This window comes from Colias croceus, chromosome 7, assembly GCF_905220415.1.
Source record: "Colias croceus chromosome 7, ilColCroc2.1".
Taxonomy (NCBI): Eukaryota; Metazoa; Arthropoda; class Insecta; order Lepidoptera; family Pieridae; genus Colias; species Colias croceus.
Window position 1 is genome coordinate 7,624,017 of NC_059543.1, and position 11,455 is coordinate 7,635,471.

At 31.6% G+C, this 11,455-nt stretch overlaps 1 protein-coding gene across 1 annotated transcript; it reads right to left on the reverse strand.

Annotated features, from left to right (window-relative positions):
- Positions 1 to 2,279: 2,279 nt before the first annotated feature.
- On the reverse strand, positions 2,280 to 10,484 carry LOC123693303 (chaoptin-like). The gene is made up of 5 exons (XM_045638330.1): positions 10,243 to 10,484; positions 6,640 to 6,861; positions 3,443 to 6,571; positions 3,103 to 3,359; positions 2,280 to 3,028 (listed from the first exon to the last, which is right to left on the reverse strand). Exons 2-5 carry the CDS (start codon positions 6,800 to 6,802, stop codon positions 2,462 to 2,464), a joined length of 4,116 nt encoding a protein of 1,371 aa, XP_045494286.1. The 5' UTR covers positions 6,803 to 6,861; positions 10,243 to 10,484; the 3' UTR covers positions 2,280 to 2,461.
- Positions 10,485 to 11,455: the final 971 nt, after the last annotated feature.

Here is an 11,455-nt window from a genome sequence, read left to right on the forward strand (position 1 = left end):
AAGTGTTAAAGAATAGTCACTTCTAAACTTATTCTGAATAAACTTACAATATAGCTTCAATAGCAAGATTTTTTGTGTATCGTGAAAACTGAAAATCATGAAATGCCGAGCAAGTCCTACGTGACACCGAGTACTTAATACACAATCATGAAACCACGCACTCTGCGCTACAGCGGCGTGCGTGGCAACACATAATAGCCTTAAATACATGCTAAAGCTAAATAATTACGTATTAAATGTGTTTAACATGAAGCCACGAGGACAATTGAGTTTAAAAATCTCCTCATATAAATTTAAAATGAAGGCGTCTAAAGCTCTACTAAAACTGATGTCGAAAGTTCAATTTTCTTCCTCGTGTTTTCATTCCATTTGGCTGTTACGTAGCGACTCAGGTTTTCTCTGTCACATTAAATTGGACAAGCTAATTTCGTCTCCTGCGGCCAAGGTACGTAACGGCTTACGTACGCGGCTAAGCTCTATTGCAGCCATAGCAATTAGTTGCTGGCGTCAGTTGGTAAATATTAACACTGGTAATTGTACCCTGAACGTCAGCTCCCTCGATGTTCGTTACAGTGCCCACTTGCAACCTGAATACAAATGAATCTATTATCTGAAAGAGAGCAAATAGTGGATCGGCGCTGATGTCACGTGCGTTCATGTGTGTTGGGGTATTAATGTTTAAGCAAATATCAAACAGTTGTTTGCGATTCGGCTAATTTTCAGATTAGTGTGATTATTATGGTTTGACCCGGACCCTGTTTTTTGTTCTTGTTTATGATTAGTTAGACAACTGAAGCTAAACTTCTAATGGTTTGGCCACGTTCATTATTTTTCTATGATAGATATAATCATGGAAAATAGTAGATAGTACTCCATAGGTCACTACATAATTAGAAAATAAATACAAACATACTGACTTCTGGCGAAATTCACGTTCTCATTCCGTTCGTTAGTAGAATCAATTATTAGTGGAACAAGGTAATGTAGTAGGCTCGACCATTACACGGCTTTGCTTTTGCTGTTGTTTTTATTCAGAGTTCGTTTTTATTTGCGTTTAATAAATTCGAGCATTTTCTACAAAATGGGCGACGTTCGTGACGATTTAACGCAAAAATGATTATTTTTCTTACACAACATGAATCCGAAAATGTAATATTGAGGTATTAAAGAAATAAAACAACCTGCTAGATTTCCCTAATCAACCAAATAATATTTATGTAGAATTTTTAAGGCCAAATTAAAGTACTGTTTAGTTATCGAATTATCCAATAGCTTTTCAAATGGTTATAAATTATTTTTTTATAAAACTTGATCTTAACTTCTATTTAGTTTTGAATACAGATATTTGCGTCGCAACCTTGTATAGGCGACAGACTGAAATTGGAGCAAAAAGGCCCTTTTAAATGGGTCAAGTGAGACTTTTAAAACGTTTCGCTCTGAAGAAGACCATGAAATATGAATTGAATGTTACTAAAACTCACAGTATGCGCTAGTTCGTTTTTTTAGTAAATAGTAGATTTTAACATCCACCTATAAAAAACGAAGCAGATACTATATTTTCCAATGCACTAAAAGAAAATCTATCGCGCTAGACCTTCTTCTATTTTGTTCACCTCCACAGTAAATTATTTTTCAAATTACCTATGGTCTTCTATCTGGGAATATCTTACCACGTTTAGTACTTTTGTTTTATTTTTCTCAGCAATAATGTTTACCTATTTAAATTACTGCTGCTACTAATTTCACTTTGTTCCTACCAAGCCTCCTAAAGAATTAATCGACGATATTGTAATTTATTTATTACTCAATTGCTAGTTTCATGATTATGACCTTATTCTGATAATCATAATCTAGACTTTAATCCTGGATTCCATATGCATTAGCTTATTTCTCGAGGGCAGCACTTATGTGTCAATTAACATAATTGTTGCTCAGATCGCATCCGCATCTTGACGTCATACCAATCAAGGTTTGTTGGAGCTTACGTCGATTACCTAATCTCATGATAGCTGTACAATGTACATGAGCATCCAATATAACATATTGCTCAACTTTGGGTCGATCCGTATTAACTTTAGATTATGAACCCCGCTATTGGCTTACGTCGTGAAATTGAATACCCTTTTGAATTTTGCTTAAAATTATGAAATGAATTTTGCCGAAGAACAGCTGTAGGTACCTATATTCATTTTTTGTACGAGTAGATTGAACGTTTAAAGTTGTATGTATGATGAATTGGTACCAAGAAATGAGGTAAAAATAAAAGATAATTTTGAGCAACAATTTTATTAACTTTTTCTAATACTAATGTATTAATTATTTAAATTTTCTACCTATTTACGAACATTATTTGCGCTAAAATACGCCTTTACTAGACTCTAAAGCAAGCAAGCTTTTACTATGAAGTGGTATAACTGTAATTTTAATAAAAATAATTTCATAAGACTGTGCTAGTCTACATCTATTTTATTTTATCTAAAGATACATTGCGGTTTTTTGCCATTCCTAGTAAAATATTATCGGTAGATGCAGTAGTAGAACTTTGTAGAATATCTTCTTTACTATGTATCGAATGGTAGTCATTCATTTCTGACCACGCCGGGTCAGACTTCGCTATTCTTTTCCTTTCTTTTATTTTAGTATACAATAATACTGAGACCATTACAAAAAATACAACAACGCCTAATGAACAACCTACTATTAATCCCAGACGCCTATTCAAAATAGATGATATTTTAAAGACTTTATTATTTTTCATTTTAACTGTGAGCGGTTTTTTAAATGTATCAAAGGAAACGCATTCACTCGAAGACGATTGTGTTATTTCTATTGCTGCAATGCTACGATTCATTTTTAAAAGAGAATTGAAGTAAAAATCTGATTTATTAATTTGTAAGTCTTCTTGAACCATTTCACTCACGGGTGGGTATTCGTAGATAGCTAACACACAAACAATATAATTCATGTTATTGTGTAATTCATCTAAAGAGGTTGAAGTTTCACTTGTGTCTATCAACTTGGAGTACACCTAAAATAGAGTAATTTTAAATATCTGAGTTCGAGTACAAATAACAAGACAATGAAAATTACATTTACACTTACCTCAGAAGTATCGTCGTCATCATAATACATAATTTGTATAGCTTTTATAGATGTCCGATTTCTTATAAACCAGGATACAGACACTGAATTATCGTTATGCTTATCAACTGATACTTGAGCGATCAGTGGAAAATTACATTTTCCGTTTGGGTACTCATCGTTAAAACATTTGACGGCGTTAGGCTTTATTATTTTTGGGTGATCCTGAATCCAGGTCCAAGTGTTGTTTTTTTGACATCGACATATAATAACATTTTCTGAAATAAAAGTATTTATTATTAAATAAACAAAATACCTATATGTTTCATTACTAAGACAGGAACGAATTAAATATATTTACCTTCTATAGATATATCTTTGACGTGATTTTCTATAGAATTTAATAATTCTATCGGTATATTTTGAAGTTTATTATGTTGCAGATCTATTTCAATGATTTTATTTAATGTTTTAAATGCTGTAGCCGATATATATTTTATATTATTGAACCCCAAATAAAGAACTGTAAGTTCTTTCAAATGAATTAAATCATCATTCAATATATTTTGTAATTTATTATATGAAAGATCTAAAAGTTTTAAATTCCGTAAATCTTCATCAAACGAATCCATTGATTCGATATTATTGTGAGAAAGGCATAAAGCATTTAATTTAACCAGTCCACGGAAATTACTTGTTTTTAGATGAGTAATTCGATTGTAGCTCAAGTCCAAATTCTCCAAATAATTCAATTTTGAAAAAGGACTTATTGAAAGACGCCTTATTTTATTATATTTCAAATATAAATGTTGTAGGCTTTTGAGAAGTTCAAAGTTAATATCTTCGACGTTTGTCAGATTCGTTGTACAGATGTGCAATTCATATAAATTAGCAATTAATATATTATTTTCATTTATATTTTTAGGAATGGTCCAAGTGTATGAAGGATTCTTACTTATATCTATGTTTATGAGAGATATACCAATTCTTTTGTGTGAAAATAAAAAATCAAAATGGACTAAATGATTGTTAGAAATATTAATATTTTGGATGCTGGGAAAATTTTCTAGTAAATTGTTCGGTAAATGATCTAACCTATTGCAGCTAATATCAAGCAAGAGTAATTCGTCAAATATTATCCTTTTCCTACATGAGATTAATTGAATTTCATTCTTTCGCAGTATTAGATATTTGAGATTTATAAGTTTTTCAAATCCACTTAATTCTACTTTCGGTAGTAAGTTCTCGGAAAAGTCCAATGTATCTACCATTGTAAAATTATGAAACGTGTTGTACGGTACATAGTCTAAAAAGTTATTACTAATATTCAGCTCAGAAACAGAATTATAAGGTCCAAAGAGATTTGACGGAATCGTACTTATAATATTTTGTGCAACGTTGAATCTGTGCAAATTTTTATTAAATGTAAATGTCCCTTCTATTATTTGTTCAATATTACAATGTTCTAAAAATAGTATTTCCAATAAAGGCAACTGTGCAAATGCTTCTACTGGCAAATAATCAAGAATATTGTGAGATAAAGACAAAAATTTCAATCCCGGTATATCCAGCGTCAAGAGATCGTTTGATTTTAGAAAATTGTTACTTAGCGATAATATTTTAAGATTATTTAGATTTTGAAAAGTGCCATTTTCTATAACTTGAATTTCGCAATTATCTAAATAAAGCGAGCTAAGTGGCAATTGTTGAAAAAGTGTTTTATATAGAATTTTAAGAGGGTTGAATGATAAATTGAGACTTCTCAATTTTTTTAGATGTTCAAATGCCATGTCGTAAATAAAATTAATTTTATTGTACGAGAGATCCAAATCTTCTAGCTCAAGTAAACCGAAAAAAGTGAAGCTCGTTATATTGCGTATATTATTGTGTTGTAAATCTAAATAACGAGCAGATATTAAGCGTTGAAATGAAAAGTCATTTATTATTGAAATTTCGTTTTCTCCAAGTTCCAAACGAGTTAAATAGGTTAAGTTTCCAAATGTTTGTTTAGTTACAAACTTTATTTGGTTGTCTTTCAATGTGAGAAGATACAATTTATCTTGTGATTCAAAATTATTGACTGAAGTCAACCTATTCGAGTGTAAGTAAAGAGATAGCAAGTTGAAATTAGTTTTTGGCAAAATGTTTTGAATATCTATAAGTTTATTATTGTTTAAAGAAATATATTTTAAATTTAATAGCTTGGTAAATGTTTGGGACTCGATAAAACTTATTTGATTATGATCTAAGTATAGAGTCTCAACTTTTGCTAAATTAAGAAAGAGGTTTTTAGTTAAAAAAGTGAGTTTATTATCATTGAGCCTAATTTCTTTTAATTCTGCTAAAGTTTTAAACGTGCTGTTATTTAATTCTATAAAATTATTATTGTCTAGTCTTAAAGTTGCTAAATTCTTATTTTTCATTAGAATGCTATGTGGCACTTGATTTAAATAGTTAAAGTCTAATCGCAGTTCTACTAATTGTTCTAAGTCACTAAAACTCTCACTATGAATGTTACTAATGCAATTCTTATCTAAGTGTAATATACTTATCTTCGTTGAATTATGAAATGAATCTATTGGCACTTCTAGTATATTATTATTACTTAATAAAATTTTAGTTAAAGATGGCATACCACAGATGAGACCGTTTATGTGGTGCAAGTGATTATGACTCAAATTTATAAATTCCATTAATTTATTGTTTTGAAATAAATTACTGTTAAGGATTTTAATTCGATTATAACTCAAATCAATAGATTTCAAATTCACCAAAGAATAAAACGCACGGTAATGAATATTCACTATGAAATTAAAATGAAACGATAGTATCGTCAGGGACGGACTAAATTTAAGGCAGTCTTCTGAAATAAATTCAAAATTATTGGAATTTAAATCTAAATACTCTAATGATTTTAAACCAGTGTGCTCGATATCAGGAAAGGAGGAAATTTCGTTCCACGACAGCCTCAATGTTTGAAGTAATTTTAAATTAGCAATCGGTATTATGGGGAACGACGTTAAATTGTTCTCACTTAAATCGATATCTGTTATAGTATTTTCTAAACCCGAGAATGCCTTGTCCGCTATGTGTTGAACCATATTGCCTTTTATATTAAGTTTCAATAACGGAAGACCATAAAAACTATAGTTTGGTATTTCTTCGATATAGTTTGAAGTAAATTCTACAGAAAGCAGTTTGAGCATGCCGGAGAGAGCTTTTTGTGGTATTAACTTAACTTTGCTAGATACAATGCTTATAGTTTCAAGGCACTTTTTTAATGGCGCAAATGCTTCATCGTTTACTTCTTTTAAGCTTGTACGCGAAATATGCACGTGCTTGATACATGTGTTTTGTGGTATGATATATGGTCCCAAGTTTTCTTCGCTGCTATCCAAGTCGTATATAGAAAAAGTATGGATGAACGTCAAGCTTTGGAGTGCATTACTTATGTCTTTCAAAGACGTGTCTTGACAATCTAGGAAAACATCTGAAATAATAAAATGAATTGAAATTCAATTATAATTGAAAAGTTGCTCAAAAAGAGATTTTTCTTACCATCTTCGAACTTATAACAGAGGCACTTGTCACTTTTTATTAAGGCCGGGCACCCCAGGGTATTTTTAATTCGGAAAATTGACAGGAAAACCAAGAGAAATGAAGTAATTCGAAAAACATTATGCTCATTTTTCCTTTCCACGACCCATAAAATGTTTTTCATAATTACATTATTGCCTCTGTTTGTTGTTTCATACTACGGGTCGTAAAGTTTAATTGTACCTGAAACCAAAAAGGATTTGTTATTTATATATTTATATAGGTACATAATATACTCTGTTTGTCGCAATGTTTCTTCAAAACGTATACGTTCAATAAATTCAATGCAAAGTATACAAATACACGTATATGTAAGTACGTTTTAATACAACTAGAAACGAATATAAAGTTTGATATAACGTTGTTGATTCATTTATAAGGAGCTAACTATACCGCGGAAAACTACTGCACAATTTCCACACTACTCCAACTTTATTCCTACTTCTCTTTTCAAATTTAATTTCATATGAACTTCGTCTCATTTGAAGTGTGCAATGCGGGGTAAAGCGATGTACACACCGTTAATCTATTATATTCATGTTTAATTCTGCTCTAAGCTTAACCTAGTATAGCTGTATTATATCTATTAATTATCTGTGGCTAAATATTGCGTCACTGTTTGAATATCGATTGTATTTAATGCAGAAGACAATGCGTTACCGTTTATTATGTAATAATCGTCATATTATATGATGCAGAGAAAATAATTAAATGTTTTATTAGGACTGCATGATATTTCATACAATGCGAGCTAGTTCTAAATAAAAATAAAAACATGGGGTAAGCATTTAAATATGTATACATTTTTCTTTGTCATACACAAATGAATGCACTAGATTTACTAGAAGCTTCTTTTTCAATCCTCTAGTTGAAAGTCCGTTCTAATAACAATTCAACAACTTAATCATTCGAGTCGCACAAAAGGGTATAAACAAATAATACTTTTCCAATAATTAATTAGTCCTTCGAATTAGGTAAGTATAATAAAAATAAAAAGCGTGTAATAAATAACGTTTTCATCAGATAAATATTCTGTACTAGTGAAGCCCGGGCTCATGCACATTTAGCATGAGTATAATTAAAATAATAAATATGTTTTTTAAACAAAAGCAACACAAACATCACTTTTAAACTATGAATGACTAGTTTTACATTTTGCATCGAATACAAACAGGAACATAAACTGCCAAAAAGTTTATCAAGCTCCGCTTTGTGTACCTATCTACTGAAAATGTAAAATATTTGCCGCCCGTTTTTTGTTCCAGCGAGATACGTTCTATATAAAACATATTTTTATAGAAGCGTCAATTAGCTGTTGTTACCTGAAGGCATCTAAAACGATAATATCTAAAAACCTACAGATTTAAAGATATCAATGAAACTCGAGAAAAGATAATCTATACATTTTCTGGATCTTTAAGTTAATCTACATCTGTAGAATGAACATTCAAAATTTCATTATTGGTTCAAAGCAAGCCTAAACTGCTGTAGTATAAAGCAACCAACAAATTTATTATGATACGAAGTGTATCATGATCGTGATAATTATCCGTCCACACTAGCAAACATGATACGCGTCGATGCAACGGGACGGATATCCGATACGCAAAATGATCAAGTGTGGACCCACCTTAACCTTACAAAAGTATTGGATCGTTATTAAGTCTTTTTTTCTCTGAGGTCTTTAGGGGAAATTCATTCCTTAGCTCAGACATAAATCTCACAATTATTTAGTAGCCATACCTCATAATCGTGCCAGAAAGTTATAACCATAATGCCCGTATATCGCAAACGTGGCACGCAAAGTAAAAAGCCTTTACCGTGACAGCGTGTAACAACTCAAGCTTCTAATAGGTCGTGACTACAAAAACTTCACTGCTTTAAACCTAAAAACAGGCATTTAACGACAAACGGTATCTGCAACAAGTTTCCATAGTGATGGTTATGGATAACCGTAAACACATAACTTCGATAAAGGTTGAACAAACTTCCACTGATAGGAGAAGTAAACTTCAAGTTAATTTTGAAAGTAGGACAGGATAAAACTGTTTGAAGTACCAATATTTACTTTAAACCATGCACTATGCAAGCAGTATAGCCACACATTAGACAAGATTCTCTTGTCACATACAGAGGAGTTAGAGATCTCCATTTCCATACACGTTCCCTTATCATTGAGAGATAAAAAAGAGTTAAAAAACGACAACACTTCAGTAGAGAACAGCAGAAAGCAGTAGGGTCTAGAGATCGGATGACCGAAGGACAGTCATAGCGTAATTCGTTCGAAAACAAGGAATATGTTTAACACGAAAGGGTTGACATTGAAACACGGAGTCACGATAGTTTGGGTGGGGCTGTGTGATAATTGTTGTTGTTAGACACGGAAATATCTGTGACATATGGCCGTTAATTACGTATTCCCATATAGAGCAAAGAAATAAAAAGATACTGATACCACCATCAGCAAATATCAGATGTTAGCAAAAAATAATTACATGACATCGCAACAGCTTTTCAAGTTGCACTGACTTAATTATTAAGCAAATATATTTTTTTCTATAAGCACACTCACATGATAACCGCCTACAAGCGAAGCCGCTGGTCGAAAACTAGCAATTTAAAAGCATAATATCAAAAACAATTACTTAGCTCAATAGGTGAGTACACACAGAGCGAGCAGCCTCGCGAAGCAATTACTGCAATCGCGCTCTACGTGGCTCGTAGCGTGACGTAGACATCACACGCGCTTTCCTCTGAGCAACGTCCATATTGGCCGAGCCGCTTCGCGTAGCAATTGCTTCGCGAGGCTACTGGCTCTGTGTGCACTCGCCTTGCCTTTGTCAATATTAGTCGGAGAAAAATTTTATATTCAAAATCGCAAGAATAGAAATCTTTAATGTTCTACATAAAGTTTGTGTTTGAGAGGTAAAATAGGTTAGATATCTATAAAAAGTCTTATGAATTGTTAAATGTATTCCAAAGGACTCGAAGGCTTATTTATGTACGAGGAGAACTGTCTATTTTAATTTGATAAAAAGTAGGAGTATGGAGATACAATCTATTTTGTAAGTATTCTCTACAAAATAATAATTTGTTTATTCACTTAAAGGTACATAATTGTTCTTAACTACTCGTGCGTAGAGTATAAAAAATCCCATTTTTTAATTTAATAAATACATTTAAATACAAACGTAGAAAAATCCTTCATCTTAGTAACGTAATAAATAATCATTTAAATAAGAAATAAGCTCTATTAGTTTTAAATAAACTAATGTTGAAAAGTGAACTTTTTAACTCACCGTAATGTATTTTATGATGTTTTTTAGCTGCTAAGACGTGCCAATACCACGATCATTTAATATAATATGATAGATTACACATCAATAAAAGAATACATACACAACAATTCATGCATAAAACTAGAAACACCACATACCTCACCTTTATAAACCAACCTTTATAATCAAAATAACTAACTAACCTAACTTCTTAAAGAAAGCACCAACTCCATCATGACTTATCGCAAATCTAGGAAAGTTAGCAAACTGAGAAAATAGTTCTTACCAAAAAAGGCTTTTGTTTGTGCTGACACACGGCCCCCGGCTAATTGCAAAACAGTGTTATCCTTTAGTGTTTAGAGTCCATTTTTGTGACGCAACTTGGTCGCCGGATCGAACTGCGCCTGTCCTTAAAGTGTACGGAATCCTACACAAGAAACATGCGGTATTTCAATCACAGTCGTTTTTATGATTTAAAAAGAGGTTATATGTGGTTTAACGGGCAACACAGAACGCCTGAGGTCATTAGAAAGCTCGACAGAAGACTGCCGCGGCGGCGCGCGCTGTGTAGGTCACCGCTGTTGTTGCGGCACCCCCGACCCACTATTATTATACTTTTATGACGAATCAGATTTTTGCTGAACCACCTAACTTCAATACAATATCTCTTAAATCAAGCCAATATCTTGTAAGTACATAATGAAGCTGTCGATAAAATTTTCTTATAATAAAACCAAACTTAACAATTCATAATAGTTTGAAAGTTCGAAGTTTTATTTTACATTTAATTTAAGGTATTGTATTAACTTACTTGGCAAGTTAAAAGAAATACTGTTTGAATGTCACGAATAATTTTTAAAACTTACACTTTTTATACTAAAAAGTTTTCTTTTAACTTGAATACGTAGAATTATTGAAAATTATATTGTTGAAAGTTTTGTCATGAAAGAATGGGATTATTAGCTGTATTATGTAATTGTGTAAATATAATTTATGTACAGAATATTGTTATAATTTATTATAAATTATTACATAAATTTTTTATAAATATAATTTGCCATAAAAAAATCTAAAGTACATTAAAAACTCAATTAACATTTAGTTGAACATCAAATTCAGTTTATTGCAAGTTGAAAGTAATTCACGGGGAAACGTTCATACAAAATATAAACATGTTATTACAATATAAAAGAGCCATAATTTAAATTTCATAGCCTAAAGCGTATGAAACGACATCGCTTGGAAGGCTTTCAGTGTGACGTTGCATTGGCTCAATGCTCAGATCTGCTTCTCGCAATGAATCTAGGTCAAAGAGTCAAGAAGTATCCATAATCTTACTATGGATTTTAGTGACTATAACTAGAATGAATAATGATGAAGCGCTATTTGCATTTCAGTCTTAATTAACGCTCTTTATAAAGTTTTGAATCAGTTTTAAATTACTTATCATTTTGTTCATGATTCTTGGGGTAGTTTTGGAAACTTTTTTTTAAGGTTAT

Coding starts and splice junctions, on each gene's coding strand:
- LOC123693303 (XM_045638330.1), bottom strand. CDS start 6,802: ATGAAAAACATTTTATGGGTCGTGGAAAGGAAAAATGAGCATAATGTT. Junction 6,572..6,639: donor CTGTTATAAGTTCGAAGATG/GTAAGAAAAATC, acceptor TTATTATTTCAG/ATGTTTTCCTAGATTGTCAA. Junction 3,360..3,442: donor CAAAGATATATCTATAGAAG/GTAAATATATTT, acceptor CTTTTATTTCAG/AAAATGTTATTATATGTCGA.